The 18,281-nt window shown below is 47.5% G+C and overlaps 1 protein-coding gene across 4 annotated transcripts; it reads right to left on the bottom strand.

Moving 5' to 3' along the window:
- Positions 1-7,307: 7,307 nt before the first annotated feature.
- DACT1 (dishevelled binding antagonist of beta catenin 1) lies at positions 7,308-16,854 on the bottom strand. 4 transcript variants are annotated; one of them, XM_027458382.3, is made up of 4 exons: positions 16,330-16,854; positions 14,221-14,353; positions 12,521-12,583; positions 7,308-10,057 (listed from the first exon to the last, which is right to left on the bottom strand). In XM_027458382.3, exons 1-4 carry the CDS (start codon positions 16,693-16,695, stop codon positions 8,199-8,201), a joined length of 2,421 nt encoding a protein of 806 aa, XP_027314183.3. In that variant the 5' UTR covers positions 16,696-16,854; the 3' UTR covers positions 7,308-8,198. The 4 variants fall into 4 exon arrangements, with proteins under 4 accessions (XP_027314183.3, XP_027314182.3, XP_027314185.3 ...); XM_027458381.3 differs by having other exon boundaries at positions 12,428-12,583; positions 16,330-16,853; XM_027458384.3 differs by having other exon boundaries at positions 7,308-9,943; positions 16,330-16,853.
- Positions 16,855-18,281: the final 1,427 nt, after the last annotated feature.

Raw genomic sequence — 18,281 nt, 5'->3', positions numbered from 1 at the left:
CTCTTATTATCCTTGTGGTCCTCCTCCTCCCTGCTTGCACACATATAACTAGGATTTAGCCTCAAATTCCATGGCTGAGTGCACAAATTATGGAGGGAGGAGAGGGGGAGCAGCTTGGCTGCACTCTCCCCAGCAGATCCCCTCCTGATCCTCCTGCTCCAGGCTCTCTCTCTGCCCATGAGCTTCCTTACCCCAGCACCTGCTCTCCTTGGGCAGCACCCAGGGCCTCCACAGCGGCGAGGAACAAATCACAGAGCTCAGACAGGACCAAAATGGGAACTGGTAATTAGGAAGAAGAGACAAGAAGAAGACAGGAGCCAGCCAAGGTGCTTGGAAGCACCAGCCCCCATCATTTACTCTCCATGGAGAGGCAGCCTTTGAACAGCACTTGTGTTCCCCTTGCCAGTCTCAGCCATGACCACCAGTTTTCCTAGCAGGAGCATCTTCACCCTGAGTGCTCGATAGAAATAGTCATATCGAAAACTTTGAGTCTTGATATCCCCATCAGAAAATATCTGGGGTTATCTGGGGATTGTACAGCTACAGGGTTGCTGTGTCCTGTGCAGCACCATAAGACAGTGGTGTGTTGACTCGATATCTTGTTCCATGCTTGGCTCTCAGAAGATGCCTGTAAAAAAAAAAAAATTAAAAATAAAAATTTAAAAAATGATGTGATGCAGATGGGAAGGGGATGGTTTCCTTTTCTCCTGAGCAACTGAGCATCAAGGAAAACCCTATCATGAGCTGTTTGTCAGGAGAAACAAGCCAGAAATTCAGTTTCATACAGCGTTTGTGCCTTAATGCCAAGCCACAATTTATATCATTAAGAAGAAAAAGAAAAACAGCGAAGGAAACACTTACCAGCGTGAACGTGGTGTCTGCAGTAGCCTGGAGGCGTGAAGGTGGCGTAAGCACTAGCAGTGGTTGGGATATCCAGGTCAGTACCCGGCACTGCCCTTGACCTCATTGGCCACCAGGTGAGACGGCTGCTCGCGTGATGCAGGCAGGTGCAGCTCCCGGGGCTGGTGCCGTGGCCTCTGCAAGCTGCTCCGACTGGATTTACAGACTACTCTCTTATCAAACCTGATGGATTTCCTCTCCCACTCCTTTCCCAGCCCTTGCCTCGCACTAGGAGGCAGAGAGCATGACACAGCACAGAGGACTGACCTTAGGTCTAGAAAGAGAAGGACATCACTGAGCTTTTGCCTTCCAAGGCTCTGGATTTTCAGCAGACTCCTACTCTTTCCCGAGTTTGCCTTCCCAAGAGAAGAGCAACCTCTGGAAACGGTGTCAGTCAAGAAAACTGTAATGTGATACAGGTCTTACCCACCGAAACAGTGGGAATGTCTCATTTTACAGTGGGCCCTTCCAAGAGGAAACCAACCCACTGTAAATAACGTGTCTGGGAAGAGAAGACAAACTTTTAACCCTTCCCTAACCTTTACTTTTTGCTCAGTCAAGGTGCAGCTTTCCTTGAAGCTGTGCTAAGTCAACCTCTCTATGCTTCCAGGCTCCGTTCTCCAGTCCAGGTAACCCTGATACCCCACTGTTTTGCTAATCCCACCACCCAAAACTGAGACTCAAGTAAGATTAACCAGGTACAAGAATGAGTGGTGGGTCTCAGAAGGCTTGTGTGTGTGTGTGCCTGGACCTCTCTGCCCAGATCAATCTTCCACCGCCACCTGGACACCTGAGGGAAATGCAGAAAGGGTCATTCTGCCTCCTCCCCTAAATGCCATTCCCAGGGCTTACAGAAAGGGGCTACCAACACAGAGCACAAGCATGTTCCCTCTTACATATCTCTAAGTGTTTTAGCTCAGTCACCTCAAATACAACAAATAACAAATGCATCTCTCCCTTTAAAAGACCTTCTATTTATTATTGGTTAAAATACAGACTCAAGATACTGCTCCTCCCGTGTACAGGTGAATGGTTTGAAGCAAGTTTCACCGTACAGGGTCTGGCTCTGAAGGGAGAGCAGGGACTCCACCAGGGACTCCCTCCAACATTATCCAAGAGAAGTCACCGGGACAGCCTGTACAAACAGATATGTTTCATCGGGATGCTTGTAAAGACAAGCTTAGAGACCTCGATCCACCAGCACTCCTGAGCACGTGCTTAACTCACTCCTAACCGTGAAGTACCCTGAGCGTGTGCTGAAATGCTTCGTTTAGTCAGAATGGGCTTCATCAGATGCTTAAACACTTACTGCATGAGTACTTTGGAGATTAAGATTGATTGGGTCCTTGTCCCCCCCGTACCTCAAGCTTCCCCTCCAGAAAAGCCCATTCCTTAAAACGTAAGGCTTACAGAGTGCAAGGAGACCCAGGGAACATATTTTTCAACAGGTTGCAAGTTTTCCAGCTTCCTGCCATTGACCACAGAAGACTTGAACCTTTCTGGGGGGAAAACACTTAATCTGCTCGCAAAGCCATTACATCATGATGTAAGAGTCCAGATCACATACATTTTCCTTCAGTAATGTCATGAAAACCTTAGTTTTCAGGACTTTCAACTCCAACTCCTTTAAACAGAACAAAAGCCAGATTTTCAGAGCTTGGCTCAGTGACATGAAGTTATTAATGTTAATATATTTTATTGATCTTAAAGGAATACAGCATGGAAACAAAGGCCATTAATAGAGAGAGGCTCTGCTTACATTAGCAAGGCATTCCACACAGAAGGAGCAGATCCAAACTGAGGGCCCCACAGGTACAATATATACAGTTCGTGTGTTTACTTCAGCCTAGATTTACTCTGCTCCCCAGTGTCACTTGGACCAAATTTGTCCACATCTTTTCACTAAATTTATCCACGTTTTTGGACTGGAAGCTGTTCTAGGGAGCCATCACTTGTTCAGATCCCATGCTCCAGCCCAGGTAGGAGCACATTTCCTGAGCCCCTGGAGTGGAGTGTCTAGGTTAGAGGCTCAAAGGCGTCTAGCATGCACCAAAACTGCTCTGCTGTCCAAACCAGAAAGGCACGGATGTAGATACAAACAGAGAAAAAGGAAAACTCTCCAAGGACAGCAAAATCCCAAGGCAAGGTGCACTAAATGTCCAGTGCTCTGCCACTACTACATTTTGTTTGGGTTGGAGGTCATCAGCTGGGGGTGGTAGAGCACACGTCCCTCCCTCCTTTCTGTAATACCTTGTCTACCCCCTTTGAACTTGCTGACATTATATGTGCTCTGCTATTCCCTGTGGCAGCACATTCCTTGCTGTGGAAAAAAAAAAATGCACTTTCTGTTATACCATTTAACTGATCTCCCACTTGTTTCTGTACATCTCCCCTCGTGACAGCACTGTGGGATTTTTAAAACCCAGAGCAATTGTTTCTTGCAACAGTGATCCACCTATATTACTTTGCCAAATTAAAATAAATAAATAAATAAAAATCATGCCGTGCAAGGAGCATCAACACGATTCCTTGGAGTTTCGGGAAAATTCACAGGAAAAGTAGATAGGTCTGGGTTTTGCAGATTGTTTCCACTGGTTTGCAGTCTCTGTATCCTCTCTGTACTGTGCACAGGAACTGTAAAATCAAGAATTATGTTGGAAAGCTTTTTTTGTGCTAGCAGCTCAGTTATATGTATGTTATATGTATGATTGTTGGCTGCTCCAAAGGTACAGCTAAATGCTGAATTTAGCTATTAAATACATCTTTAGGAATTTCTGCTTCCTCACAATTTTCATGTCCTTGTTCCCTCCTGCAAGGAAAAGCACATTGAGGGAGAGCCATGCCTTGTGTTGTGAATCATCTGCCGAATGGCAATCACAGCTAATAAAAACCTTCTTTGCTCTTTGTGGCAGAAAAGGATGCAGGTCCCTCAGGGATGGCTTTGCTGGCTGCCACCTGAGGAGCTCCTGACCTTTCTCAGAGCCAACAAACAGATAGATTTGGGATTAATGAAGGTAAAGGACTCTGTTGGGGGAAATCAGTTGTCAGTCCTTATCCAGGGTGAATCCCACACCAGGAGAAAAACTAGAAAGCTTTTAAGAGATGGACAGATTCTTTCTGAAGGCCCAGAACAAGGAAAGCTGCAAAGGCAGTGAGCTGAAGCCTCTCTGCAAGAAAGAGGTGGGATATGAAAGGGAAAAAACAGACATAGGAGATTGGAGCTTATCACTTGTCCCAGTAAGGCTGTTGCAGGACTTGACCAGACAGTTAAAGCACCTCATCCACTGCCACTGCTGCAAGTGGCCTTAATCATTTCAAGAGCACTGAAAAAAATGAAGCACAATCCCTCAGAGGATTCAGGCTAGCCCAGTCCATTTTACCAATCTCAGCATTAGACTGAAACACTTTCTTCTTCCAGCCTTTCCTGGAAATACAGGTGAACCAGAATCAGACCACTGCATTTATGGGCTCTGTTGCCACCTTCCTTCAGCCCCTGCTGTTCCAAACCCTTGTGACACCAGTGAATTGAATCTCTCGGGACAAGAACAAGGTCCACACAAAGTCCTGCACAGTTGGGATGTCTAGGCAAAAACCCCAGGCATCTCTCTGACCACACACAGCAGGGCGAGCTTGCTTTGTGATCCACTGACCCAAAGCTGTGACTGGGCTTATGGAGCTTAAGACAGACCCCAAAAGCCTGCTGTGACACTCTCATATCCCTTGTGAATCACAGCACCTCGAAGTGTACGTGATGCTGAACCCTGCACTAGAGGAGATGGTACTTCAGAGATGCACAGTGACACTCCAGGACCTAACTCAGAAGCACTCCAGCTACGTTCCTTATGTTAAGCGTGTGCTTCTGTGCTTTGCTGCACTCGCTTATACATGCAGCACAGGGATATAAACCCAAACCTCCTCACCATAACCTGTCCTCACCTTGAAATAGGCCCCAGTGCACTGAAGACAAACCTTGCAGCTTCAAACTTCCAGAGACTACCATAAACACTGTGGATAATTAAAACACGAACGTTATGAAAAGTACATTGGCAAGGACTCAAGGCTGTGGAGCTGGAAAGCCAGGTAGCTTAAAGAAGTGCCAGATATTTAACTGCTCTCCAAGTTTTGCAGATGTTTTTCAACCTAACATTGCAAAAACTTACTAACATAGATATGTTTCCTAAATCAGAACCAGAGAAAAGAATGTGTGCTGTGTTTTGGGACAATATCAAGTACTTTTCCAGCACTGTAAGATTTTTATTAAAAAAAAAATAAAAAAATGGGGGGAGAGAAGGGAAAGGGGGAGATGTAGGCCTGTTTAAAGGATTCTGGATGCTCACCTAAATCATGTAGGAAAGGGAAAATTCCTTTTCCAAACTGAAATGACTCAGATGCAATTAAAACAGAGATAGCATCGGCGCATTTCCCCATCTGGTATTAAGCTACCCTATGAGAGTGCTGCAGAATGCAGTGGTTGCAGCTGATGCAGTTTTAGTGATATTTAGATGGTGAATTTCTTGTTATTTTACTCAATTACCTAAACTTAAACTATTCAGCAACTCATTTTTGGAAACCAGCCTCCTTCACGCGGTAAGAGACAATATGCTATAGAACTGTAATTAAGAATTCATCTTTCTAAAGCCGCTGGTCAGTTTTCTTCCCACCAGCAGCTCCTTTACAGCCACAGAGACAGTGAACGTCTGCAGATCCTCTCTTTTACTCTGCTACACCTTTGAGGAGATTTACAGGGATTTGCATGTGTTTTTCTCGCTCAAAGAGAGATTATGTGGCATGATTAAGAGAGATTTTAGGAAAGAAACCACGAGCTTTGACAAGCTTCTTGACATTCCCTTTGTTTGATATAACACCCGTCAGTTATTAACAGGGATGTGTTGAGCTGCTGATCAGCTTCAGTAATGCTGTGTTTCATAACAAACATTTCTTCTCTCCCCTCTCTGTAGCAGCAACCATTGTCCAGCAACTTCTGGAATAATTATTCTATATTAATATTTTTTATATACACATAACATATAAAATGTATATACTTACATATACACACACAAGTTACCCTTCCATTTTAAAGCAATAGGAGAGTTGATTTAAACCAGGAGATTGCTCCTGCTTTCACAGGAGCAACCAGTTAAGGTGAGTTACAGATTCTCCTGTATCATGGGAGATGGACATTAAGGACTTTGTGGGTCACTGCATCTAGAAACTTACGACCATACTGCATGACCCCATACAGAAAGTGACGTTTCTCTACTAACAAATAATAATAATATGAGACATCAGAGATAGTTAGGGATTTACTACACTCTGCAAATTAAAGGATGAAATCCACCACTTCGACAAAGTGTTACCACTGTCTCAGAAGCTGTTCCTAGAGACATTTATCTCTTGGTGGATCTCTCCCTCCCACATTTTCAATGCAAGGAAACCTGAGAAAGTACCATTCTGCTTTACAGGTGGGTGACAGCAGGAAGGACACAGAGGAACAACAAAGGAAGCCTCTGCCCAGCCAGCCTTGCTATGGACCAGATGGGCTGCACACATATCCCTGAAATTCCTAACCATCACAGCATCCATGCTAGTCGTATGCCCACTGCTTCACAGATCCTAGAGCAGAAGATGAACCTGCAGAAAGCGGCCCATTCTCTGGCCCAGCTCCATCAGACATGCCTGCCATAAACCTCCAGCCATCCCACAGACAACCTACAAAGTTGTTGCTGCAAAGGGAAGGAGTGTTGTCTGCGGTTAGCTCCTTTCTCCTTTGCTGGCAGAGACTCACCTCCAGTCCTATGGGAAGAAAGAAACTGAGACAGAGTCCAGTGGGTGACACAACTGTCACTTCTTTCTCATAACCTTGTCAGGTTTGTGCCACAGCCAGTTTCCATGCATAAAGAGGGCACCAGAGACACCAAGCCTACAGTCTCCTCTACCCAGCCCAGCACCTGAGCATGCAGCTTTTGGTGATTCGTTTACCAGCCACTTCAGAGAGACGCCCGTTGCATTACACAGATCCATTTGGTTACAGAAACCTACCATCTGCCCCTCAGTTGTACTAACCAAAGTCTGCAAGCACCCTGAAGCAAGGAGGATTAATATTACATTTCCATCTGCTCCGCAATGTGAGCTGCCCATAAGCAACAACCTGAAGATATCTCCAAGCTCCTCAATCCCATCCTGCCCTTAAAAAATGCAAGCTACTGCAAGAACAAGAGGAGCCATGACAATCCAGTTCCCTCAAAGCACAAATCACATACACAGCAACATTTTAAACTTGCTCCATTTCCTGCATGACGAATTCCAGGGAATGTTAACAGGCCACATTAAAGAGACACCGAGGTGGTGACAACGCCAATACAAAACCATTGACTGGCACTGCCCCAACGTAACAAACTTTAAAAAAGTATTAAAACAGACTGTTTATTACAGTATATGATGTGTTATATTAATTTACACAATGATATATATATAAAAACAGCCATTGATGATGTACAGTAAATTGGACATCAACGGGAATATTAAAACTACTGATACTCATGCACGTGACATGCATATGTTTTTTTTTTTCAAAAGCAGTTTTACACAATATACTGAAGCTACTAAGCCTTGGTCAGCTGCTCCAACAGTTTATTCTGAACACCACCACAGTCCACACTGGGACTCCCAGGAAATCAGAGCAGAGTGCACTCCAGAGAAGGCAACTTGACCTTGGAGATAGATTTAACAGGAGCCCTTTCCTCATGGAAGAAGGTTGGGGGAGGACAGAGGCCAGCTTCAAGAAGAGAATCAACAAGAAAAAAAAAAAAAAAAAGGAAAAAAAATCAGGCTGGACTATCAGGAGGAACAAGTTCAAGATGTGGCAAGAAGAGCAGCAGAAAGGGAACAAGAAAAAACATGAAGACCACCCATACTCCCTCCCCCTCACCCCCTAAAACCTTATGACCTTAAGCTGTTGATATCCTGTATAAGACCCAGAACTGGAAAGAAAAAAATAGGCAAAGAAGATCCATTCCTGGAAACATTAGCCTTTTTTTCCAAAGCCTTCTGATACTATGCACTGGAGGCTGTTCACCACTGAAATGGCAGTGTTGTGTTTTGTTTTTTTTTAAACGAGTGTAATGTTTTTTTATTTCCACTTAAAAGGCACTAGTATCCACCCAAGTTCTGAAGACAAGTGACATAATTTACCTTAAGTTTTAAATATCTGTATAAAAAAAAAAAATCTGTGGAAATATGTACACAAAAGCACCTTGCTTCCGAAAGCAGAAACAGATACATTCCACCAAGTCCCTTCACTAGACGGTCGTCATGAGCTTCAGGGAGCCTGACCGAAAGCGCAGGATTTTCTTCTTGAGGTTGTGGGAGGCTTTGATTTTGACAAAGGCCTTTGCTGCATTTTCATGCAGCTCCGGAGCCGTGACCGTCTGGATGGGGAGCGTCTGGACAAACTGGGACCAAATGAGGCCCCCGCTTTCATCAGAGTCGCTGGTGGTGGTGCTCTCCCCGACGAACTCCACCTCACTCAGGCTGGACTCGCTGTCTCCGAAGCAGTTCGTCGTGTAGTTGCTCTGCTCGTCCTCGCTCGTGTCCACCACGGTGGAGTGGAACAAAGACTCGCACTCCGCCGAGTACTCCGAGTCGCTGGCCACGTAGGCGTAGGGGCTGACATACGGCAGGGGAACTTGCGAGTAGACTCCTACGCCATCCCGCCGGTTCCTCCTCGCCCTCCGCAGGGCCTCCTCGTAGGAAATCTCCGCCGACGACTTCCACCGGCGGTAGTCGGCCCGCTTGTGTTTCGGTTTGGCCACCACCACCTCCCGGCCGTGTCCGTGGGATCTGATTACCGATTTATGGAGGCCGGCCGGCCGGCCCTGGAGGCCAGACTCCGGCTGCAAGCCGCTGCTCCTCTTCCCCCTGGAGGAGGGCTTTTTCAGTTTCTTATTTGTATCCAATTCCTCAGGAAAGCGGCACTTCTTGCCAACCGGCTTGCCTTTCTCCCGCAACGTCTGCGCGCTGTTTTCCAGCCCGTTGGTGAGGTGCGGCCTGTGTTTCAGTGCCGAGCTTTTCAAAATCTTGACATTTCGGGTGCCTTTATGGAGCTTAACACTTTGCTGCTGGGCCGGTATGTACTGGGCGTTCACCAGCAGCCCATCGTCAAGGCTCTGAGAAGAGGAGCCCTCGCTTTTGAAATCCAGAGTGGGCCTCTCCTCCACTGGAGGCGAGGAGGTGTGAGCTGCCTGCAAGCTGCTCTTCAGCAGAACCTTTTTGGGAGGCTGGCTGACCCTGGTCTCTGGCTGCAGCACCACCGGCTTCCCTGGGCTCTCTTTGGGAGATGCAGCAAAGATCTGGCTGCTTTCCTTGGGAACATCCCCTGTGGTAGCCACCGCGTGCCGGTTTAGCTCTGAAGGCGCTGGCTTGGCCCCACGTGGCAGATGCTTGCTCTGAGCTTCACTCGCCGCACCAGGTGGAAAAGCTGGTGGCAAAGGCACCTTTCTACTGTCCACCTGCTCACCAGCTGCCTCCCTCGGCCTCTGCTTGAGCGGGGAGGACACCACGGTGTCCAAAGCTGCTGTCCCACTGGGTGGCAAGCACGCTTGCTTCGTGCTCTTCAGGTTCACAACGTTGCTGTGTGAAACCGCCCCGGCAGCCTGCCTGACACACATGCTGCCGTGTCGCAAGATCCCTTTGGTGGGATCAGCGTTGAGACTTGTCCTTGGTTTGTTAGTCCTTACAGAGTGAGTCTTTCTCTGCACCAGGCTTAAGATGTAGCCGTCTATCCTCTTGCTGGCGGATGGGCACGACGCAGGCCAGGAGCCCGGCGGGAGAAAGGCATCGGCTGGTTTTCCTGAGTCTATTTCAGATCCAGCACAAACGTCGGTAATATCGCAGCCGAGTCTCTCCTCTTCTCGTTGTGGGTTCTCAGTCACAGGGAGAAGAAACATGGGACTCTGCACAGCGACCGCGTGGAGAGGGCTGGGGTACCGGTAGACGTCACTCCCGTTTTTAGACACCAGATCGCACTGGTACTTTGGGTGGACATCTGCAACGACATCGAGGGAATTTGAGTGCGGTGTGGACAAAGAGCGACAGACAGAGCCTGCGGTCTGGTCCTCATGCTGGCCTTCCTTATTATAATCCATCCAGCCTATGAGATCTGAAAGGCATTTTAGAAGAGTTTAGAGAACCTGCCAGTGACAGTCCTGCTGTTTTTCACACGCTGTCAGGGGCTCCGGTCTCATCTACACAAGTGGTGTAATGTTTTCACTACGGCAGTGCTGTTCAAACAGGAGAAATCTCTCTATCAGGGATGCTGCTCAACAGCTACACAAGCAGCACTGTTCTTCTATGGGTCTCTTCCCACCTGCAGCTAGGGAGGGTTTGCGTCAACATGACTAAATTGTTGAAAAAATAAAAATCTCAGCCCTGATGAGAGTATTTACATTGATTTCAAACTTGTGCCTAGATTACTGAGAGCTTCCTGTTTAATATCCAAGCCACCCAGAAGCCTGTAAGGGTCTCTCATGGTTGTGTGTTACACTGTCACCTGTATAACTCACTGTGGGCCTCAGATGTGTAACTCTGAATTTACTCTGCCCAAAGGGAAACAAAAAACATAGACAAGAGACCAACAAATTGCTTCTAGCTTACTGACAAATTTCAATACCAGATTTTTCCAAGTATGTCTTGGGTCAAAAAAGAAAATCCAGATTTAATTTTATTGTTGTTATTATTATAATTATAACTACTATTAGCATGATAACTATTTATAATTGTAATAATGTAAATAATAATAATAGGTGTGCATTTTGAACAAGAAGAGGTGAAAGAATGGGAAACAGGCTTGTCTTTTCACACAAGTACAAGGATTGCAGGTCAATACAGCCGATAACCTAGCCTTGGCTCTGCAAAGAGAGTTGTGGAAGAGAAATCCAGTGCGTTTCAAGATGCATGAGTCAGATTTAATGGCTAAGGCACTTAGGAGACAAGCAACCTTACAAGCAAGGCTTCAATCCAAGCACCTAAGATTATTATTTTCTTAAGGTTTAGTTCATTTTGTCTTCCTGGGTAGGGGGACAACCTAAATGATCCTTGGAGATCACTGTCAGTTTTGTTTTCTACCCTTGGGCTAGAAACTTCAGCCAGGGTTCTCAAATTTGAATGCTCAGTGCTTGCCACTTATCTAAGGCTTATTTCAAAAGAGGTCTCACATACTTTGATGAAATTAGCTGATAGAGATGATGTTCCTGTGTGGGCAGGAGAGGGAGAACAGGGAAGGTAAGAACAGGCACTTCCTCCAGATCACCTCACAGTTTTCCCACATTTCCTAAATTCTATGTCAGAGTCAGGAAATGTTGCCAAAAAAGACTTCTTTGAAATGTGCCAGTTTGAGAAATTTCATCCCTAAAAGTGAGACGGTATGATTAATGAGAGTTTTAGATTTCATGTTGTACACAGAAGAAAAAAAAAAAACAGCAAAGCAATCTGCTGGAAAGCCTTATGCATGTTTTCCTTTTTATGTATGGCTGCTGAAAATCCCATATACCTTTCAACAGGGAACATTAAATTACCTCAAGCTGCTCAAAGGATAACTTAGAGTTCTCAGCATCTCAGGAAGAATGTATCCCAGGCTGAATTTTCCCACTTCTGAGTCAGAAGAACTTGAATTATTTTGTCCTCGATTCACAAAAATTCACTATAAGTTAACCTTAAAGAGCAGAATGGAAATTAGAAATACTATGGTTACGAGCATCCTCCACAACCCAGAATGGACTTAAGGCTTTTGAATGAGTACGGCTGCAACTTCAACCAGTAATGCTCAATCACAGAAGTCCTACTGAAGCTGGACAGAGTAGGACAGAGGAGGCCTTCCTATTTTACCACCATATAAATTAAGGATTGCAACTTCAGCCTGCCGTCAAAGGAAAGTCAACAGCTCTCTGCCAGGGACTAAATACGTTTTCCCTGTTCATGTTGTCTATTTGCCTATAATACCTAAACGAAGAACACACCTCAGCATGGTCACTTGGGTGTTAAGGACCTTCAGAACTGACAAAATGACTGCTACAAACAGACCAACTTGCGACCTGCAGCTAGCTCCTTACCCTGTCACTTTTAATAAGGACAAGTGTGGCTATATTGCATGGCTGTGGAGGTACTTCTAATTACTGCTGTTTAGTAAAAATGCTTTTCTAAAAGAAATCATGAGAAAATAGCCGACTAATGTGTTTATGTGCGTATGTACCACTGCCCTCTACTGGGTAGAGCAGCTGTCATATTTTCATGTGTGGGTTTTTTTTTTTTCATACGTTTAGGGCAACAGATTCACATGTGAGGCTGGAGTGGTGGAAGGCAAACGGTCCTGCCTCATGACACATGTACATGATAGGCACTGGAATCTTTTCAGAGCACAGCACATCAAATGAAAAGAAGAAGGGTTAATCCAACCCAGATACTCCTGAGGCAGTATTTCCAAAGCCAAAGCCACCTCCTGGAGTATGATGTATTCGACCTGCTTTTACTATACCTGCAGATTTAGGGCGTCCATCTGAGATATTCAGTGTTGCCTCCAAAGGGCTGCAAAAGCAAGTGCTAGAATGGCAACTGGATAAACACTCACTGAAGACAGAGTTAGACGAATTCGAGAGCGATCCAGAAGCTCCATCACTCAGCTCATAAAACCCTATAAAAATAAGAGTTTGGATTTATATTAGTTATGTCTACACAAAGTTACCATTTGTGTCCCTAGAAAGGCAGTCATGCTCGTGTTTATGTTGGCTTACTCTATTGCAATTAGTTATGGGATTTCATTCAGTCATCCAAAAAAGCAGTGCACAATTTAGTAATATCCTTACTGCTACGAAGAATTCAGTTTAATAGTAAGGCACTTAAAAGTAAAAGAGCACAACTTTATTCAGCATATGATATTTTAAACTTTATTTTTTTTAACCTTTATAGGAGCTGGGGTTTTAACCTTTACAGGGGCTTATGGATTTTAGCTAGAAGGCTCCAGGCTGTGTTTGCCAGCCCACTCATTTAATAGCATATTCCAACACAGACTCCCCAGCTATCACCTGACTACAGAATTTTTACCAAGTGTTGGGCCCAATGCAATCCATCATTTTCAAAAATTTCTGGACATAGATATAATATTTAGGATGACATGAAAGAAGAATAGTAAAAAATGTGCAGGCACAGAAAATTTTATTTCTTGGTAAACAGGGTCTACCCAAGAAAAATACAACACACTATAATCAAGATTTAAATTGTACATTTAGGAAAAATGAATGCAGATCATGTCTACAGAATGAGGATGCATCCTGGAAAACAATTCTCTTGAAAAGGACTTAGTCAGCATGGAAAAGCAGCTCAATCAAGCTTAATGATATGGGGAAAAAAAAAAAAAAAGAAAAAAAGAAAAAAGCTAATGAGATTGCTGGATGTACAAAGGGACTAATGAATAGCAGTTGGGAAATGACTTCACCAGTCTATATGGCACTGGTAAAGAAAGACATTGGAACGGTGTGCCTAGTCCTCAAATCCAGCATGCTTAAAACAAAGCTAAAAAATTGGAAACGGGCCATAAAGCTATTTAAGAGCTTGGAAAAATGCCTTGAAACAAATGACTTAATGAACTTGACCTGTTTAGCTCATCAAAAAAAGCTGGGAATTAAAATGTATAGCACCTCCAAGAGGAGAAAAAGCTGAGCATTAGAAAAGACCTTAGTCTATGGGAGAAAAGCATTTGAAAATAAATCAGTATGGGAGCAAGTCAAGTTCAAATTAGAAATAAGCAATGGTTTTAACAGTGCAAGTGATTGGTTGGTGGGTTTTCCACTCTTTATTGCCATCAAAAGTCTAGATGCTGCTAAGGAAGGTTCCCCATAGTTAAATACCATTTATTGGCTTCAACACAATTAGAATGGAATGAAATTCAATACATCAGGGATCAGATATTAAGATTCACTGTTCCATCTGGCTGCAAGATTAACTTTGACATCTTTTTCCTGCTGTCGCTGCTTGCTTTTACCATTTTTCCTGCAACCTCCTTCCTAATACACAGGAGGACTGGAACATTTTGTGGGTGGCCTTGAGAAAAAAACGTGACCCAAACACTAAAAATCTAATTAAGCTTGAAACATCCCTCTGAATATGTTGTCTACAAACAGCAACCTCTCTAGTAGTAGGTGAACTTTCCTAGTTGGCACTAATTATCAGAGTGTGAATGTGCTATAGACATTTTCTGTTGTAGTACTGAAAATTACAGGCTGCTTAATTCTAGGTACTCAGAGGCTCCGTCCTGCTGCGCATTGGCCTTACCTGAACTTGGACGACTGTCTGTCTCAAGGTGTTCATCTGTCGTTTTTTCCACGTCCAGACGGAGGTCACTTATTTGCTTATCTAGCTCTTGCAACTGATTTAATAGGCCGGCATCCCTCCTCCTCAAGCAGTTCTGGAAAACAAGATGACAAACGTCAGCTCCTTCAGTGGGACAGACACAAAGGGGTTCCACAGACTATCAGCCCACTCCCTCTGTGCATCATGTCAACGCTCTTTAAAAAATAAAAAATTACAAACCGGACAACGTCCTGAAATTCTAGATACATGCTCTGGATAAACACTTAACTGAAGAATTATGCAGGCACTTCATTCCAGCCTTTTCCAGCCAGCTCCACATAAGGAGCGTGCCCCACAATACACTGTGTTGGCAAAGCGATCTTTTGCGAGAACGCAGCTGTAACAACAAAGCTGTTTTGTATGATATGGTAAAACCAGACCTGCACATATGAAATGGGTTACTTCAGGGAAAATACAGCTTTGCCAGTGTAATAGGGGACGTTCACCACCGCAGTGATGCTAGTCAGAGATCACATCTGTTCACACAATGGGACGAGCGGCTCTGCCAACAAGTGTCTGTAGTGTGGGAACCGCCTCGTTCTGCTGCACGGTATAAGCCCATATTCCACCACAGAGGCAGCAAGATTCCCAGAGCTGGGATCACCGCCCTTTTATTAGTTTTGCAGTGCAGCAGGAAGGAAGAGAAATTCTTCCTCTTCTCCCATTATAATTGTACAAAATTGCTGCGAGATGAATTCTAAGGCTATTTATGAAGGTAATTTGATGGCATAAAATAAGCAATAAGAAATGATTTTGTAAGGCACTCATTAACCCACGGTCAATGCAATCAGTTTCCCTGTGTGTATTATAATGTTGCTTATCCATCATCTGTTCTGCTTCATACTCTTTAATTGTTCTGGCTTTGGGGAAAGTAGGGGAAGCAGGGGGAAGGTTTATCTCTTTTTTTTTTTTTCTTTTTCCAAGTGCATCATTTGATCTGTGCCCAGCGGTGCTCCAATACACTCATCACAAAGAGTTTTGATGCTCATAACTGGGCTCGCTCTGAACCCATTAAATCAAGGACAACCTTTCCCTGGGGAGGGCCAGTCCTCGGGCAAAGGGAAAGCGAACGCCAACAGCACGAACGAGGCCGTTTGAAGCCACGCTGGCTTTGATCGCCATCCCTGGAGAACCGAAGGGGTGACCCAAGTCTTATCCCACCTTTCTGGAGAAGGCTGGAAGCCGGGCTGGGGTTCGAGAGGTGCCTGAGGGCGCCACCTACTGCCCCCGCTGTCCCCCCAGCCCAGCCAGCACCCTGCCTGCAACGTCAAGTGCACAAATGGAAGCGCTGCCACAAAGCCCCTCTTCGGGTGGCAGTGCCCTGGTACTTGGCTACGGCTCTTGCCGAGCAGCGAGATCATCATTTTGGCTTTTAAGAGAGGGAATCAGTCTATATTAGGTGCACCAAAAGGCTAGGATGAAAAAAAAAAAAAAAAAAAAAAAAAAAAAAAGGCGGGGAGGGGGAGCAAATAATAAATCACGCCGTCCAACTTCTCCCCCGGTGAAAGCAAATGCTGAGCCGCGCACAAAGGCGGCCAGGCGCAGCTGTGGGCTATTTTCACTGCAAACCGATCTGCCGCTTCGTGCCGCCTGCCTCTGTCTCCCTTTCCCGCACGAGTCCCCTTCCCCCAAAAGCAGCCCCTTATCGCGCGGGGCCCGAGCCCGAGCCCGCCGCAGCTCCCGGCGCCTCCTTTGGGGCTCGCCGAGCCAGGAGCTCGCTTCCCACTTCCATTCAAGGCAAGGGGAGCGCATCTCTTGCCTTGAATGGCAGTCAGGGCCGGGCAGCCACCACCAAAACGCCGCCGGGGCTGCGGGAGGCGGCGGCGGCGACCCCCGTCGGAGCTCTCCCCTCCAGCCGGTCCCCGAGAGCCACCCCCGGGCTCCCCCCGGGATGCGGGCAGGGAGCCGCGGGGAGCACGGAGCATCCCCGGGACCCGCAGCCCCGACGGGACGGGGTGTCGGGCTGCGGTGCCGGGGTGTCCCCACCCGCCCTGCCGCCACCCCAAGCACCCCGAGGTCCCGGGGGCTCACCAGCTGCCGCCGCAGGAGGAGGATGTTCTCCTCCAGGAATTTCTCCTCCAGGCTCCGCGGCGGCGGCCCCTCGCCCGCCTGCTGCTCCCCTCGGCCCCCCTGAGCCCCCGGGGGTCGCCGCAGCAGGAGGCTCTTCACCAGCAGCTCCTGCCTCTGCCTCAGGTAGTCCAGCTCGCCCAGCCCGGCTAACGTGGCTTCCAGCCTCTCCCGGGTGCGCTGCCGCTCCGCCTCCGCTTCGCCCTTCTCCCTCCAGCGAGCATCGGCTCCCCCCGACGGCCCCGTTCCCGGCACCGACCCCGATCCCGGTGCCGGTGCCGGTGCCGGTCCGGATCCCACCGAGGCTGCGGCCCCGGGGCTGGCCTTCATCGCCGCCTTGGGGGGGGGGCTCCGCCGCTGCCTCCGGGCCCTGCCCTCGGGGGGCCGCCGAGCTCCGCGCTGCCGGGGCCGCCGCTGCCTCCGGGGCCGCCGGTGCCGGTGGCGAATGGGCCGCGGGGAGCCCGGCTGCTGCCGCCGCCCCGCGCCCGCCCACCGCCGCTCCGCCCTCCTCCTCCTCCTCCTCCTTCTTCTCTTCGTCCTCCTCCTCCTCCTCTTCCTCAGCTCCGCCTCCCTGCGGGGCCGCCGGGGGTCGGTGGTGGGCGCCGCCGTGCCCCGGTGGAAGGAGACGGAGGGGGTTTGGGGATGGGTGAGGGCTCCGAAAAGCCCCTCGGCGGCACGTCGGGGTGCTGGGCAGCTGGAAAATGGAAAAGAAATGGGGAGAGAGCAGCCCAGGGAGGTGGGAAGAGCAAGGGGAAGGTGGGGAGCGCAGGGGAGATGGCCTCAAGTTGTGGCAGGGGAGGTTGAGGTGGGAAATGAGGAGACATTTCTGCTCAGAGAGCAGGCAGGCGTTGGGACGGGTTGCCCAGGGAGGTGGGGGAGTCCCCGTCCCTGGGGGTGTTCAAGGGAAGGTTGGGCCTGGTGCTTGGGGACAGGGTTTAGGGGTGACATTGGTGGTAGGGGGATGGACCAGGTGATCCTGGAGGGCTTTTCCAACCTTAGTGGTTCTAGGATTTTTGTCATTCTTGTGCCAGGATGCAGCGTGGGCACTGGGATCAAAGCACCGGCGAGGTGTTGCTGCAAAGCCCGTTGGAGTGGACTGGCCGAAAAAGCCATAATGAAGTGAACTTCATACAGCATGTGGACTAATTGCAGCCTGGGACGTGCAATTAGGTTCACAATGGGTAGGCGGTGGAAAGAGAGGGGGTGAGGGGAAGTGCTTGAGAAGAAAGAAAGAAAAAAAAAGAAAGAAAGAAAAATGTTAGAATGAAAATAGAGCAAAAACTAAGTTCCGGATGTGTTCTGAGGGGAGAGAATGGAAGAGGAGAGAAGAAAGCATTCAGGGAGCCCTTCACAATACGGGGTTTGTTTGGTACAGCAGCTCTCCCAGACATAATGAACTGCTCTTTCCTGCTCTCCCTCTGCTCCGCAGAAGATTAGGGCTGTTTGTGGTACGGAGAGGTCTCACACAAAGTTAGTGCCCCACTCCCATGCTGTCTGTAGAAGGCGATGGGTTGCAGGGTGCCATCCACCTGCTTTGTCCCCTGTAGGTGCTGGTCCTCGTTGCAAAGAGCCAGCAGCTCACACAAATCGCTATTTCACAGCCATTTCAAGCCAACATAAAGTGCTTTCTAAAAAGAGCATTCATAACCAGCCCTCAGTCCCTCCCAAATGTTTGAGGCATCACCTCAGAGAACGGCTGATGCTCAAGCCAGCTCCATTCTTTTTGCTTTTGATCTGTTCCCAGATCTGGTTCACCACACAGCCGTGTCGACAGAGTGCATCTGCATTAATATTTCAGTTTGGATTAGGAGTGCCTTTTTGAACCAGCCCTCGAGATCGTTCTGGCTTGCCGTGCTTCGATTCACATCACGGGCTGATCTGAGAGCAAAAAGCACCGAGCTGGTTTGGGGTAGAAG

The sequence above is a fragment of the Anas platyrhynchos genome, chromosome 5, assembly GCF_047663525.1.
Source record: "Anas platyrhynchos isolate ZD024472 breed Pekin duck chromosome 5, IASCAAS_PekinDuck_T2T, whole genome shotgun sequence".
Taxonomy (NCBI): domain Eukaryota; kingdom Metazoa; phylum Chordata; class Aves; order Anseriformes; family Anatidae; genus Anas; species Anas platyrhynchos.
Note: the sequence above shows the minus strand (reverse complement) of the source record. Positions and strands in the feature narration are given on the sequence as shown.

Excerpts from the sequence above, each read along its gene's own strand:
- DACT1 (XM_027458381.3), bottom strand. The coding sequence starts at position 16,695 with ATGAAGGCCAGCCCCGGGGCCGCAGCCTCGGTGGGATCCGGACCGGCA. Across the intron at positions 14,354-16,329 it reads TCCTCCTGCGGCGGCAGCTG|AACTGCTTGAGGAGGAGGGA; the intron begins GTGAGCCCCCGG and ends CTTGTTTTCCAG. Across the intron at positions 12,584-14,220 it reads AGACAGTCGTCCAAGTTCAG|GGTTTTATGAGCTGAGTGAT; the intron begins GTAAGGCCAATG and ends TTATTTTTATAG.